The 15,526-nt window shown below is 45.7% G+C and overlaps 3 protein-coding genes across 6 annotated transcripts; 2 read left to right on the forward strand and 1 right to left on the reverse strand.

Annotated features, from left to right (window-relative positions):
• The first annotated feature begins 1,716 nt into the window (after positions 1–1,716).
• Positions 1,717–5,442, forward strand: epor (erythropoietin receptor). Of its 2 annotated transcripts, none has more exons than XM_026348750.1 (8): positions 1,717–2,015; positions 2,169–2,304; positions 2,487–2,653; positions 3,014–3,165; positions 3,555–3,711; positions 3,785–3,872; positions 3,951–4,050; positions 4,250–5,442. In XM_026348750.1, the coding sequence occupies exons 1-8, from the start codon at positions 1,913–1,915 to the stop codon at positions 4,946–4,948; spliced, it is 1,602 nt and encodes a 533-aa protein (XP_026204535.1). In that variant the 5' UTR covers positions 1,717–1,912; the 3' UTR covers positions 4,949–5,442. The 2 variants fall into 2 exon arrangements, with proteins under 2 accessions (XP_026204535.1, XP_026204542.1); XM_026348757.1 differs by having other exon boundaries at positions 1,718–2,015; positions 3,963–4,050.
• Positions 5,443–6,219: 777 nt separating this feature from the next.
• On the reverse strand, positions 6,220–8,330 carry swsap1 (SWIM-type zinc finger 7 associated protein 1). Its single transcript, XM_026349160.1, has 2 exons — positions 7,925–8,330; positions 6,220–7,161 (listed from the first exon to the last, which is right to left on the reverse strand). The coding sequence occupies exons 1-2, from the start codon at positions 8,195–8,197 to the stop codon at positions 6,640–6,642; spliced, it is 795 nt and encodes a 264-aa protein (XP_026204945.1). The 5' UTR covers positions 8,198–8,330; the 3' UTR covers positions 6,220–6,639.
• Positions 8,331–8,471: 141 nt separating this feature from the next.
• znf653 (zinc finger protein 653) lies at positions 8,472–15,368 on the forward strand. 3 transcript variants are annotated; one of them, XM_026348664.1, is made up of 10 exons: positions 8,472–8,810; positions 9,340–9,380; positions 9,506–9,787; positions 9,897–10,438; positions 11,282–11,459; positions 11,940–12,024; positions 12,175–12,286; positions 12,380–12,494; positions 12,568–12,667; positions 12,877–15,368. In XM_026348664.1, exons 1-10 carry the CDS (start codon positions 8,527–8,529, stop codon positions 13,052–13,054), a joined length of 1,917 nt encoding a protein of 638 aa, XP_026204449.1. In that variant the 5' UTR covers positions 8,472–8,526; the 3' UTR covers positions 13,055–15,368. The 3 variants fall into 3 exon arrangements, with proteins under 3 accessions (XP_026204449.1, XP_026204453.1, XP_026204438.1); XM_026348668.1 differs by having other exon boundaries at positions 9,506–9,754; positions 9,891–10,438; XM_026348653.1 differs by having other exon boundaries at positions 9,891–10,438; positions 12,877–15,366.
• The last annotated feature ends 158 nt before the right edge of the window (positions 15,369–15,526 follow it).

Consider the following 15,526-nt stretch of genomic DNA (forward strand, 5'->3'; position numbering starts at 1 on the left):
CCTCAGGGCCTGGACGGATTGTTGTCATTGATGGAAAAATGAATTCCAGAGTTTATCAAGACATTTTGCAGGAAAACGTAAGACCATCTGTCCCCAACTGAAGCTCCACAGTGGATGGGTGATGCAACAGGACAATTATCCAAAGCATACAAGTAATTCAACAGAAGAATAGCTTCAACAGAACAAAATACACCTTCTGGAGTGGCCCACTCAGAGTCCTGACCTCAACCTGATTGAAATGCTGTGGAATGACCTTAAAAGAGCCATTCACACCAGACATCACAAGAATATTAATATACTGAAACAGTTTTGTGAAGAGGAGTGGTCCAAAATGACTCCAGATCGTTGTGCAGGTCTGATCTGCAACTACAGGAAACGTTAGGTTGAGGTTATTGCTGCCAAAGAAGGGTCAACCAGTTATTAAGTCCAAAGGTTCACATACTTTTTCCACCCTGCACTGTGAATGTGCATGTTACATGTTATCCTTAATAAAAACATGAAAACACATAATGTTTGTGTACTATTATTTTCAGCAGACTGTCTTTTTGTATTGTTATGACTTAGATGAAGATCAGAGCACATTTTATGACAAATTAATGCAGAACCATGAAATTCCAAAAGGTTCACAAAGTTTTTCTTGTCACTGTATACTCATTACCACAGTCAGTGTGTTGTTGCTCTCTGTTTTCAGTTCCTTTTAAAGCTTATTTGCATTTGTCTGGCTGTGTTGGTGTTTGTGGTTGGGCGAGAGTCTCAAGTGTGATTTATAACCCCAAAACATCAGGTCAGAGGTTCTTTCATATTTTATCTGAAGAACCAGTAAAACCACATTCTGCCTTTCTCCTCCACAACAGTACAGATTTCCTCTTCCTGTTACCACAGTCAGGAAGACGCAGCTACCTGCACCTGTGCAGGGCCTCTGCTTTTAAACTGAACTCATCTGGAACAAAGTTTCATTAGAGCAGATGCAGCGTGTCATCATCTGTGGCTGGATGTCATCATGTGAGTGAAACACGTGGACACACACTTCTCCTTCTTTCAGCCCTTCTCCGTTTTCAAGTGATGTAAAGAAGCACTGAATTACATTTAAGTTGATGGGGAGGGGGTGAAGAAAAAGCTGTGTCTGCAGCTCTGATAACGCTGCTCGAATGAAGAAAACATGTGGGTGCTGTAAGCTGATAAGAAACCGTTTAGATCTGCTTCTTCAGATCTGTGAGCACACTAAGGTTTCCGTTACTTGGGCACATGCTCGGATTGACTTGCTGGACACAAACTACACAGACCACAACCTAAAAGGGGTCAGCTTCTTCTCCTATGGCCTATATTTCAAGACTGATGTTATCTATTTATCTGATGAAGGTATGGATAAATGGACCTATGAGACACAGCCCCAGGGGCCAGGGGGCCCCACCAAAGCAAAAGAAGACACAAAGAGATATTTACAACGAAATGTCTTCAAACACCAGACATCAGTGATGCAAAATAACCCCACTCAAAAACACTGCCAAAGCAGCACAAATACGTTTGAAGTTGCAGAATGAACATGAAGAAACAGAAAATGTTGTCAAAACAACGATCTATGGTCAGTGCTTGTGCGCTTTTACGCACGGCAGGAGTCTCCGGTGACCACGGCACAAACAAGTGGTAAACATCAATGAGCGCTTGATTCCCGCCCATCACGGACAGAGTAACCCCCCCACCCCCCCCCCAGTACGTAAACAGATCGGCTCTGTACACCTTATCGCGCAGCAGCAGGCGCGTAACCGCGCTGTTCTATCCAAGGTATCTATCCTCAAAACAAGCCTCTCTCGGTCTGGAGCTGCTCTAGTCGCGTTTGTAGTGAGTTGTTCTCCAGTGATGCAGGTGGGAGACAGGAGATCCAGGTTTTTTTGTTCACGGAGAAGACAAAAGGATGAAATGTGATCATCTGAGCCGAGTGCTGGTACTTTACGTGATGTTCTGCGCCGTGCGAGCAGCTTCTATCGTCCAGGGCGCGAGAGGTTTCGACAGGAAAGGTAGGGGACAGAAAACGGAAACAGTTGACCTCCAATAAAAATGGATCTATTGGGTTCATTTACAAATGTAGTTTCAAGTTCATGTCTGAGACAATAGTTAGTAACAAGCTGCTGTCACGCTCTCCCCCCGCCCCGCTATCGTCGCCCCCTCAGTGTCTTTGCTGTTGGAAGAGGAGCCAAAAAATCCCAAGTGCTTTGCTGAAGCCATGACGGACTTTACCTGTTTCTGGGAGGTAGATGAGGAGAGGGCTGGCTCCATGGATCAGTACTCCTTCACATACAACTACCAGTGAGTCACCAGAAGCCATGTGGTTTCCAGTGGGGTCAGTCACTGGCTCAACCACCAGGCTACACTTCCTGTTTTACTGCTTAGTGTGAGCGGAGCACTGCTAAAATATCCGTCTACACATTTAGAAAGGCCCTCCACACTCCCTGAGCCCCCGTGTCCCTGTCTTCCTCTGTCCTGAGCAGAAATGAAAACAGCAGCCGGTGTCCACTGAGAGCTCTCCCTGCAGCAGGCGGGAAGAAGCTGTTCGTCTGCCATCTGAACCGAACCCAGATGTTTGTCCAGATGTACATCCAAGTTCATTGGGAGGGAAAACTGATCCACAATCGCAGCCTCATCATTGACCAGCTCTGTAAGTTAGTGTGACAGTGAAGTGGGGGGTGCATTTTAAATGTTTATGTGACAGCTGTAGATCAGATTCACTTACCTGTAACCTGCCCAGTAGGTAAAGGAATCTGTAAATACTGAACCAGATGTTTCCCACCGCACCACTAGGCCGGATTCACGGTCTTGGAGATCTAATCCTGCAGTTAACACTTCTTTAAGTTGATGAATACAGAGATCGGCTTTCACACGTTGTGCTCGTACATGCACGTCCTCAAGTTTTAAGTGGCTTGGCTGGTTGCATCAGTACAGGCTGTGACAGAGTTTTAATGTTACTGCTGCTCCCTTCAAAATCCCACCTAACGAGCTACATCTGTGTTTGTGGCAGTTCTTCTGGACCCTCCTGCTAATGTGACGGTGAGCAGCACGGGGCAGCAGGGCCAGCTCAGTGTCAGCTGGCTGCCCCCTTCTCTCAAGTACATGGACGACAGCATGATGTACCAAGTCAGCTATGCCACAGCGGACAGTCACATGGGACAGGTATGGACGTTTTTAAGGAGCTCATTGATGCATCAGTGGCTGAATGAATGTTGATGCTGAATCACAGGTGAATTCACTGTGAGACCATTTAAAACTGTGACATAATGAGGAAGTTTGAGGATTTAGAGACACTGCACTGTTCATTGACTGTTTTAACTCACATTCAGATGACAATCAACTGGATTTCATTGACTCATCAGAGGCTTGTTCAGTAAATTATTCTAATAGAAATATGATTGTAACTCCAATTTCAATTAAACAGCTTGACAGGAAGGGAAACAAATACGTGGAGCGGACTACAACAAGCCGTGTTTCTACATCATCAAACTTCCCGATCAGTAACAGTTTTACATGTTTGACGTGCTGATGTGGTGAGGACTGTTTTCCAGGTTGAGGTGGTACAAGCCAGCTCAGAACTGATCCTTCGAGGCCTTCAGTCCGGTACAAAGTACAAAGTGCGAGTCCGTGTAAATCTGGACGGGATTACCTACAGTGGCTACTGGAGTGCCTGGAGTGACCCAGTGTTCGTGGAAACTCTGCCTGCAGGTGAGCAGCATCTCTCGCAGACAACTCTTTCTTTTCAGTGACTTGTGTTTTGATTATTTTGTGCCTCCTCCAGAACTCGACCCTCTCATCATATCCCTGACTCTCATCATCTCTTTCATCCTCATTGTGCTGTCCCTCACTATGTTCCTGTCCCATCGCAGGTCAGTTAAACACAGAGCAAATGATCTCACCTGGTTGCTTTCGAAGGAACCTTTCAAATAGACAATTATATTTTCCAGTGTCGTTTTCAGGTTTCTTAAAAAGAAGATTTGGCCAACTATTCCAACTCCAGACTCCAAGTTCCACGGCCTTTTTACCGTTCATGGTGGAGACTTTAAGGTAAGAGCGGGACTAAAACCATTTCCAGACCCTCGAGGACTTGAGTAGATCCAGCAGTTGTTGAAAATTCTGACCAAAACACCAAATGTCTACTTCATGGTGTCGGTACAGGAAAACTCAGCATCTGTTTCTGTCTGAGCATAAAGTCAAAGCCAGACATTTCTGAGTTTGATAAACTCTCCTTTCTGTTTTTGTACAGGACTGGTTAAGACAGACCAGTGGAGGGTTGTGGCTCACTCCAGCTTTTTCCTACTCAGAAGAATACCCTTCTCCTCTGGAAGTCCTCTCAGAGCTCAGCCTTTGCCCCTCACTGCCGTCTCCTCCTCTGCCACCCAAGGTCTCCAGAGCTTTAACTGCAGACAGAAAGGAGAACACAGTAACTACTGATATGGACGAGAGAGAGACATTGGAAAGGGGAGGTTCAGGTCTGACAGAGGAGTGGCTGATGGACCGCTTACGTGCACTTCAACAGCACCAGGTCCCCTGCTCCCAGTCCTCTCTCCTGGAGTCTCAAGACGCCTACGTCACCCTCAGCACCAACGACCACAGTGGACACGAGCACCTGGATGACGCTCTAGAGGAGGCCTTACCCCTCGAAGTGCTCTTTGCCTCCAAAAAGACAGTGCTGTGTGAATCTCACTCAGACCTGGGCTCGGTGCAGCAGAGCTCTGGGTCAAGTCGCCTTTCATCCCAGTCCAGCTTCGAGTATCCGAACCACACCTGGATGCCCAAAGGCCCTGGGTACACCTACATGGCAGTGGCAGATTCTGGGGTGTCTATGGATTACAGTCCCATGTACAGAGGTGAAGTTTTCTACGCCAATGACTACAAGAACGAGATTCCCGCTCTCCGAAGACCATTCCTGCCAAGGCAGCACGCCATCCACGATGACGGCTGAGAAGGAGCTCAGCTGCACAGGCTGCACGTGTACCGAGGCTGGAGGCGAGCTAAGAGGAGGGGATCAGTCGCCTCTCATCAACTGTTACCAAGGATTTGATCTCTAACTGAAGCAAAGGGCCAAAGTGTAAGCTAATGGACTCAAGAGTCCACTGGATGGACTCATGCAGGATCCCTGATCTGTACCAGACAACACCTGGAAATGGCAGCTGTGGCTGATATTCAGTGTAAAGGTCGTGTGATGACCTTGTAGAATCCAACCCTGTAAATATATTTTTCTATGACTGAGACAGTGAGAACCCACAGTGATTCATTTATATCTGAGTGTTCTCCTCTTATTAAGCTTAGATGGCAGAGTAGCTGTTTGTTATCGATGCAGACAAATGCGCTTTCCCTTTCTTTCGCTGTGATTTCTCTTAAAGAATATAACTGGTGATAATTTGTAGTTTTCTTATTGTCAATTAACTCCAATAAAAACAATAAGTGTTAACTGTGTAGCTGAGGCCTGGTATCCTTTCTCTCTTCCATAGAGCACAGCAGTGCATGTTCACTCCAGTACTGCAAACACCCCAACGTGATGTGGGCTTCAGAGAATCTGGTACCTGGAGCATTTCTAACCTCTTGGAACAGTCTCCAATTGGGAAACTGGGGCCCTTCACACTTCTGATGTTACTTAATATCCACAGAAACTGTTCTTATAGTTTGAAAAGAATCGAATCTTCGTGAAAGTCTGTTTCCCTTTCTGTTATATCAAAGAGTTTCTTAGTCAGAGCTCCAATGTCTGATTTCTAATAATGAGCTGTTTGAACGCAGCGTCATAGGCTGACACACACACACACACACACTCACACACACACCCAGTATTTTCAATGCCACCGATTTATACAACCTGAGTAGGATCTTCCCCAGAGGCCTGAGCTTTACTTATTAGTACCGTCTGAAGCCAGTTTGAGTGGACGCTGTGTTATTAAATGACATCGAAGCATCTGCTTACATTAAGTTGGGGAAGCATGAAGCAGACTGTACCTTCCAAATACTTGTCTGAACATCAAACAGTAGCAGAGAGGTCATGACCGGGGCGACCGTGCATCAGTTGGTAGAGTGGTCGTCCATTAACTGCAGGGTCAAGTGGTTTGACTACTGGTTCTTCCTATGAATATGTTGAGGTGTCCTTGGACAAAAACCCAGAGCAGAAATATAATTTATGTGCAACTGTGAACCAACAATTTCCCCAAGTTGTACAAAAAGTATATTATCATTATTACTGAGAAATCTTTATTTTAAATAAATGCAAAGGCACAGCTGAAAATATTCTGTCCTGTCCAGCAGTTTGGATTTACATTTTCAGTTTGCACATTAAAAATCTCAGTGGAAAAATAATTTTAAATATAACAAGAAAGATTTACGCTGGAAAAGTTGGAAACATGAATATTAAACATCACTCAAGCGGCAACAAACTGCATCAGACCAACACAGAAAAGCTTCCTCACAGTTCAAGTTTCAAGAGCTCTGAACTACTGTTCATCATCTTGTGGTGTCATCTTCCTCTGTGGCTACAACTAGAAAAATTCATTCTGGAAAAATTCATTCCATTGGAAACGTGTATTAAATCTCATTTTCTGATGCAGATTTTCAGTTCAGCTTTGAAAACACTCAAACTGTTGAAAAGCTCCCTGAGTGACACAGATATTTTCAAACCAATTTAAACTCCACTGAACCATTAGGAAAAACCAACAGCTGCCACTCCTGGGATCCACCCAGCTTGTCGTCAGTGACCCCCCTCCCAGACAGGTAAACGTGCCACAGCTCCTGCAGTCCAGCTGCTGCAGCCTCGTAGCCTCTGTCTTGGTCCAGAGTACAGCGTACCTGGAAATAGCGATCGAGTACATTCAGCATGGCATCTGTAGCGGAGGCTTCTCCGTCGGCTTGTCCAGGGTCAGTGTCTGAATAGAAGGAGGCGAGGATGCGACAGGGAGCCGAGCTGGAGGATCGTTGCTTCAGAACTTGTGTAAAAAAAGTAGCTGTGTCACACAACAGCGCAGACAGGTGAGCGGCGCGGGACTGCTCACCTGGGTGACGCCCAGGAGCGCACAGGAAGTCCTCCAGCCCGTCAACAACAATCAGAGCAGGAGGTGTTGTGTTGGTGGACTCGTGAAGGCGGGCCACCTGCTGCAGCAGCTCCTCCACGGTCCTGGGATAGGAAAACACGATTTTCTGTAAACAGAGAAAATAATTCAAATGAGTCGAGTTATCTGGTCGACAGAGCTGAGAACATTCTTATATATATTCTGTTTCTGTCATGGAGCTGTTTTGCTTTACAAAGATGTTTTAGTGTCCAACCTCCTGCTGCCTGAATCTCCCCTCACCGTTAATGCTCTGACCTCTAACACGACTGACTGTGACTTTGTTTCTGTGCTATTTGCTGATTTCTCTGCAGACCTGAAGCTTCACACTTACACATTTTGTGAATAAAACGAAGCAGAACCAGAAGGAGAGCTGATTAATCTGATGATGAAATCTCATGATCAGCTGGTTTACATCAGTCTGAAACCTGAGATGTTGGTTTAGTAATGAGGGTCTGGAGAATCTGGAGCTGATCATTAGGAGCTGAACAGTTTGAGGCAGATGGTCGCCCACGCTGACCCTGGTTCTGCTGGAGGTTTCTTCCTCTAAAGGGAGTTTGTCCTCTCCACTGTGGTTGGTGGATCTTCTATCTAATTCTATATACAGTTCTATTCTGTCAGGTTTTAAACCTTAAACACTGTAAAGTACCTTGAGATGACTTGAATTGAATTCATGCCCGAGCTCAGTGGTTCTGATTTGATCCAAATGACACTATTCAGATATAAAATGATGTTTTCAGCTGATAACAGGTTCAAGTTTCTGTTTCTACCTAAGAGATGACGACTTATCAGGAAACTGGACCACCGGGCTACAGATGTGTACAGATGGGACACAGACAGGGACGCGACTCTACCTTCAGACTTTCTGGGCTCAGGCCGGGGACACTCTTCTGTAGAGACACCGGCAGACTCTGGATCTGGGTCTGGCTGAAGAAGACGACTCTGGTTCCCAGCTCCGAAGCTGCTGTGACGGCCGCCAGCAGCAGCACGGAGCGGCTGGTGCCGCGGTGTCCAACCAGCAGGGTACTGCCCGCGGCTGTCGGTGGTGGAGGACCGGGTGTGGTGGTCTTCTTTAGGCCCGATTCGGACATGAAGGTCCTAAACACTAGTGTTAAAAACTCTGCCATTACCCCGAGTCCCTCTGCTTGTGTCTGCAGGTGATGTTTCCCGCGGCTGTTTACATGTTACACTGGTGTCCGTGCGGCTCCGGTCCGTGTGGAAACCGGTGCTCCCCGCACGGTTCCGCTGCCGGTCTCGGTTTTCACAGTGAACATTTCTCTGCACATTTAACAGATATTTCTTATTTATTTATTTATTATTTGTTTTACCGTGTTTATCACCTTTTTAGAAAACGGTATCACCCCGTAGTGAGGGCACACGGACCGGTCCCTGTCCGCTTCCTGTCCGGTTTGACACAACATCCGGAACGTTCACAACATCAGCTGTTGTAGCCAAGATGGCGGAGCTGGAGGGTCCTCTGGACGTGGACCGAGCTGGCGACCGAGGGAAGGGGGGTTTGAGGCGGTGCAGAGGGCGACCCAGGCTCACGGACTCCGATCGAGCACAGAGGCGCCTTGAATCCCGGAAGAAGTACGACGTGCGGCGGGTGTACCTGGGAGAGTCCCACCGACTGTGGAGTGAACTCCGCAGGCGGACCAGCCTGAGCGATGCCGGGCTGGCGGAGTACCTGATCCTGCTGCACTCCACCTACGGAGACCTGCACCAGCAGAAAGAGTGCGGGTAGGAACCAGGTGTTGGTGTCGGTCTGGAACCTGAACTCTTCATTTATGAAGTGCATGGGCGGATCATGACACTCTGGGGCCCCGGGCGCAGACCTGTTAAGGCCCCAGACCCGCTCCGGATCAGCTCCAGACCCGCTCCCTAAAAGTGACTAAAGACCTTGTAGCTGTGTTTTTGATGACAAGTCTCTTGGTGCTGTTCTTTGTGTTATTTAGCGTCTTTATGATTCTTTCTGGTTGGTTTTCATGACTTTGAGGACACTTTACTTAGTTTAGCGTCTTAGTGTCATTTTGACCTCTGACCTCCTGTCATCTTTCCACCAACATTGATCAATTAGAGACTGGACATTTTTTGTTCTGCAGGTTTGATTAATTTGATGTATGTTATCATAATATGATGTGCAGAGAAAGATCTAAAGACCTAAATTAAATGTATCAGCTACAGTGAAGAATCTAATGTTTCCCCGTCTTCCCATCACAGTTGGTTCAACTTCAAAGTTAAGTAACAATGTCGTGTTTCTGCATTACAGGAAGAAAATTGTTCCCGAGTCATCAGTGAAAGAGAAAAAAGGTGAGTGGCATAAATAGGATCGGATTTCTCTTAGTGTTTTTAATTACGCTCGTATTCTGCAGACTGAAATGTAACAAGTTTGACACAAAGGCCACGTACTAATCAAGAGTTTTCGTGTCTCCCAGGCAGGAAGGAGTGTGTGTCCAGCCTGCAGAGCCTGGTGTGCTGGTACCAGGAGCACTCCCACTCCTGCGCCCACGAGCCCCAGCTCCGAGCCCTGGAGCCGCAGCCTGACCTCTCGACTGCTGCGATCTGGCAGTGTGACTCTAACCACTCGTTTGTGCAGTACCTGTGTTCACCACAGTGGGAGGCCAGAGACTCCGAACACGAGGAGGGAGGAAAGGAAGAGGGTGATGGAGAGGCTGTAGCTAAAGGTGCAGTGAGCAGGAGGAGAAGAAAGGTTAAAGGTGCTAAATGAAGATTGAATTCATTTCTTTCTTTTTTAGTTCTATTGATGTTGAATTCCTCCATGATCAACACACATGTTTTTATTTATCCACTTTTCTGTAGATACAGGAGAAAATGTGGATGTTTCTGAAGGAGAACATCCAACCATGAGCCCAGTGGAGCAGGCTGCAGCTCGAAATCTTCAGCCCAGTGCAGAAGCTCCATCCAGGGATGCTCAGCTGAGTGAGCAACCTGTGTGGGAGATGGTCATGGACCGAGAGCAAGGTTTTCCTGATGCATCTTGTCAATCCACCTCCTCAGAGGAAGATGCAGAGAATGTGAGTCAAGATGGTGCAGAAGGAGAAGGAGGAGGAGAAGAAAGAGGAGGGAGGGAGAGACTCAGAGAAGAGGAAATCAGGACTATACCACACAGATACGAGTGTATTACAAATACATCATCGTTAGTCGATAAACTGGACAAGACAGACGAGGACTCAGTGCTGTCGCAGAGCCTGAGTGGCTCGGTGCCACTGGAGGCTCAGCCGGAGCTGTCAGTCCCCCCACCCTTTCAGGTCCAAGAGCAGAGTGAACTGTTTGACCCCCAGGCTCTGCAGACGGTAGTGACCAGCTGTGAGATCCCAGACCAGAGAACGGCTTTAGAAGGCTCACAGGTAGGTGAATGAGTCTCTGTATGTAGGCGCAGAGAGAAGTGGTTGTACATGTCAAGGAACATATAGAGTGTCTTCAGAAGGTATGGAGACCCAGACCCTCCAGTTCATTCATGGATTTACTTTTAAGTCTTCAGAGCCTTTGTTGTGGCTCTAAACCGCGATCAGTTGTCTAGAGCCTGACTGTGGCAAGCGAACGAACCAACGTGGGCAAAATAATATAATTTACACTGTACGTCAGGAAAATAGACTTAGACTTCTCTGTAGACCTCCACGGTGACATGATGGGGTGAGGTACAAGAGAAAGTAATAAAACCATTTCAGTGGCTTGAAAAATAATGAAATGTCTGGGACCACCAGGACCCTAGGAAGAGCTTCAGATGTCCTCTGCAGAGACGGACGAACATCTCAGTAACACATCAACTACAGTGTTAAGTTAAGGTCCTATGTAGTTTGTACAGGACAGGTTTCAACAGTGGTGGAAAAAGTACTCAGATGTTTTACTTAAGTAAAAGTACCAATAGAAATCAGATTTGACTAAATCTGATTTGACTCAAATGGGTGAAAAGTGAAGATAATTTCACGGAGTCATGCTGCCTCGTGTTTAAATCAACACAAAACGCCTTGTAGACGTCCACGAAGTCGCTTTTCACAGTGTGCTTATTAATTCAGACAGTCTGTGCTGTGAAGAAAAGAGTGATGTGACCGTGTCTCTCTCAGCGCTGTCAGTCAGCTCCACTAACACACATATATATATATATATAAAAAGCAGGAAGCAGCGTCTTCTGTCTCTACACTGTCACAATCAGTCAAGTCACAGTTTCTCTCGCTTCTTATCCTTCCCAGTTAATTATCATCACTGGTCCCAGCTATGAGGCCCTGGCATCAGAGGGAATCCAGCTCAACATGGGTGGTGCAAATGTGGAGGAAGTCACCTGCACTGTCATTGGGGGTGTCACCTACAACCAGGTGTGCACATCCGAGTCCAAAATCCAAACAGCAGAGGAGGAAGACTCCATGACAGGTGCGCTGGTACTGCAGCATTTTCCAGGTGTTGATTTAAATGGATGAATCCAAATGTTCAAACTGTTCTTGCAGATTCGTGGACTACACAGGTGTGTGAACCTGTGAAGTGTTAAAAACTATATATGCATGTGTGAGCTCAGTGCAAAGCGTACAGTAGTTCATCAGCTAAACAAAACCCATAATAGTAAAATTGTTATTGTTCTACATCCTCAGATTAAAGAAGAGATGTGCTGGCTGAGGCAGGTACAGGTGTTTTGTATTACACAGCTTAGCCAAATGTTGCTCCTGGAACAGCAGCTGTCAAAACGCTCACGTGTGATTAGATTAGTTGTTGATCTTGATACACTCACCTCCTAATAACAGTATTGATTTGACACAGGATGCTGTTGAGCATCAGTCCACAAACTGGGAGACATTTAGATTCACTTGGTATCAGCGTGATTCACTTAAAATGGGTTTCCTTGTTGTTTCTCTGCAGGTTTAAGTGACAAACAGCTGCTGCAGCCTGCTGTTGACGCTGTGGAGCTGAGCAGCAAAAGGGAGCTGCAGAGGAGTCTGAGCAGGTTTGTACCCCAAATACTCTATGTGGTGAAATCCACTGCAGGAGACATTCAGACAGACTGAGAGGGATTAGAGGTGTAGGAGCTCAGCAAAACACAAATCTGTCTCCCCTTTAGTACTCTTTACTAAGTCTGCAGCTTCTTGTGTTATAGGTCAAAAAGAAACAGGCGAGGTCCGGTCATTGAGGCTGACGGGATGCTCAAGATGTTTCACTGTCCATACGAAGGCTGCAGCCAAGTCTACGTAGCTATTAGCAGCTTTCAGGTGAAGCACCTCATTATTCATCCTGCTCACATGAGCTGCAGCTTCCTTGTCCACAACTTTCAATCATTTTCTTCCAAAACCTTTTCTCTGTAGAATCACGTAAACCTAGTTCACAGGAAGGGCAGGACCAAGGTTTGCCCCCATCCAGGTTGTGGAAAAAAGTTCTACCTGTCAAACCACCTGCATCGCCACATGATCATCCATTCAGGTAGGCTCGCAGTGTCACACCTGTCATGTCAGAGTCTCCATAAACCTCCAAATGTAACCGAATCTCTTCACAGGGGTGAGAGATTTCATCTGTGAGACGTGTGGAAAATCGTTCAAGCGTAAGAATCATCTGGAGGTTCACAGGCGGACGCACACAGGAGAAACACCGCTGCAGTGAGTTACTAACGTTCAGAACTATACCTGCTCCAGACTCTGACATTGGTTTTAAAATGCACCTCGAGCTGTGAGATCATAAGTGGACAGCTGAGACCGCTCGCACCTGTCAGGAACAAATGTCGATACAAATGTATTAAACAAGCATGTCTCAGAATCATCTGTGTGATGCTCACTCCTCCTTTTCATCCTTTTCATCCCACCATCAGGTGTGAAATCTGTGGCTACCAGTGTCGACAGCGAGCGTCCCTGAACTGGCACATGAAGAAGCACACTCCAGAGGCCCACTACAACTTCACGTGTGAGTTCTGTGACAAGAGGTTCGAGAAGCTGGACAGTGTTAAGTTCCACAAACTAAAGAGCCACCCGGACAAACAGACAACCTGAGGTGCTGCTGCACTGCTGCTTAAAACGAGTCCAGGTCCATCCTCAGAAACCAAAGGAAGACTCCCGGTGAAGAAACAGACGTTGCTTTGCTGTCTGTGTTGCTCCTCGTGCGAAGGATGATAATCCACAGTCACTGTAGCAGCTGTGCAGGACACAAGCTGTTTCAGAGTACAGGCCCAAACCCAGATTTGACCACTGACTGGGAACATTTAAATTCCTCCAGTCGTGGCTAAGCTTTGCTGAGATAACGTTACTCTCACTAGACACGATAGTTAGTCCTCATCTGAAATGCTTTTTAACTTTGAAGCATTGAAAGTAAAATGTACAGTTTGAAAATATGAAGGTCAAGTTAAGCAGCTAATCCAGTGAGGAACGAACCTTTTTGCCTGGAACGTGCAGTTATATCAGGTTCAAATGACTGTTTTACCATTTACAACTCTGTTTTCAAGCAGTGACATCTCAATTAGCTAAAAACATTTTCTAGACCTGCTTCTTTCTACTTCTAATCATCGAGTTGTTGTCACAGATTTTAGGTGGAGTCCGTCAGTGTTGGCTAAATCTGATCAAGGCCCCAGCGGATGGTCCATTGTTTGGCCAGTATCTATATTAGATGGGTTTAGCCATGCAAACACTGATATGTCTGTTAATACACCACCGAGCAAGACGACGTACCAGTGCAGGGGAATAATAAACGCTACGCGTGTGTTAGATATATGTGAAATGAAGGCGAGGTTTGCTGCTTGTACTGACACAGATGTAGGTTTAAAGTGAGCATCTGTTGTGTGGGCCTGTTGTCACCACCCTACTGTCGTGACTCACAATTTAACTCCTGGTAATTTGTTAAAGGTAAATGTGACTGTTTCTCAGGAAAATTCACCTCAGCCTTTGAGTCTCTGGATCTTAGTTTCTGATCAAATGCACTTTTCTTCCTTCTGTCAGTTCTGTAAACAAATGAATCACTAAAAATTTGGAGTAATGAGTGTTTGGCACAAATGATTAATGACATGCACTGTGTTCTCACCTCTTGTATGATGCAGTCTCTGATCTGTGTGGGTTTGCATAAATGGTAAGAAAGGACATAAAAAGGAGTGTCATGACACTTAGTCATGAAATGATTTCACAGATACTGGACCCTTTCAGTCAGCTGAATGTGGAGCATGGAACTGGTTTCTAGATCGTTGTGCAAATATCATTTGTTCAGCTTCCAGGAACATGCTGATAAGTTCAACTGCACTTTAACAATATTTAGATAAGTCATGATTAAGACCTTTTGATATAAAAGTGCTTCTAAGAACGATCTACCTAGTGCGATACCAGGCTGGATTGGATTCAAGGTTGTAATACTTAAACTTTCCCATTTTAATTTTCAACAAGCATCAACACAACAATCTGATGAGGTTTCAGTGTCGGTTCCATTTTCTTTTGTTAAATTATTTCAGGTTATGAAAATATTTCCAATAGCTTTCATGCTAACTTTCATTTTAGTATAAATTATTAACCCTGGTGTGTTTGGGAACATAACCCTGCAGGAGCAGCAGTTCCCAGAGTTGTTAATCTAACATTTCGCCGTCATTAACGTCGGTCCCATGTCCTCCCACTGACCGTCTCAGTAGAGGTCCAGTCGCCAACTGCTTACTGAAGACTCTCTGCCCAAAAAGGATCCTTCGTTCAGGGCGGTGTGGTGAAGAAGTAGCTGAGCTGGAAGGAAAGTTCCTGTTCTAACTCTGTGGTCAGGAACTTTGGGTAGTGACTGAAAGAATGAGCATAGGTGGAATAGAAGCCTCTACAGGGTCCAGCTCAGCTTTAGACATCCAGAGGGAGTTTATAGTCGAGTCAGTCTTGACGTTCAAAGCAGCCAGTTGAGATTGGTGCCTTCCACTGAAGGTTTTCCAACCATGTCAAACTGGTGTAAGAGTCTGGGGTAGATCCAGAACACACTGGAGAGATGATGTATCCTCTGGCCTGGTTAGGGTCTAGCCTCGGGGTCCATCAGAGGAGTATTCACCTCAGTGACACCTACGTTTTCCATTAATGTAAGAAAATCAGGTGGTGGAGAGTCGGAGGGCTCTGTCCACGTTGGTGCTGCACTTTAGGTACAACCTGGTATTTAGATCATATTGCACATTTGATTACATGTAAACTCAGTGTGATTTCTATTCAAATTCATGCAGTGACAATGAATACAATACAACCTATTTCAACTACTACCAATACTACCTGAACCAACCAATGTAAAACTACTTATGCATTGTATTTGATTAACCTTGTTAAAGAAAGCAGCAAGGTCATTGAAAACACACATAAAGTTGTCGTTGAATTACATTAGCTGTTGACATTGATAAGGTCTGTTTCACTGCTACCCTGCAGTGTTTACAGTGGTAGAAATGGAACCATTGTAAACACTGAGAACAGTGGAGATTTCATTATTAACCCTAACTAACAGAAACACTACCTGGCAAAATAGTCTTACAA

This window comes from Anabas testudineus, chromosome 8, assembly GCF_900324465.2.
Source record: "Anabas testudineus chromosome 8, fAnaTes1.2, whole genome shotgun sequence".
Lineage (NCBI taxonomy): Eukaryota > Metazoa > Chordata > Actinopteri > Anabantiformes > Anabantidae > Anabas > Anabas testudineus.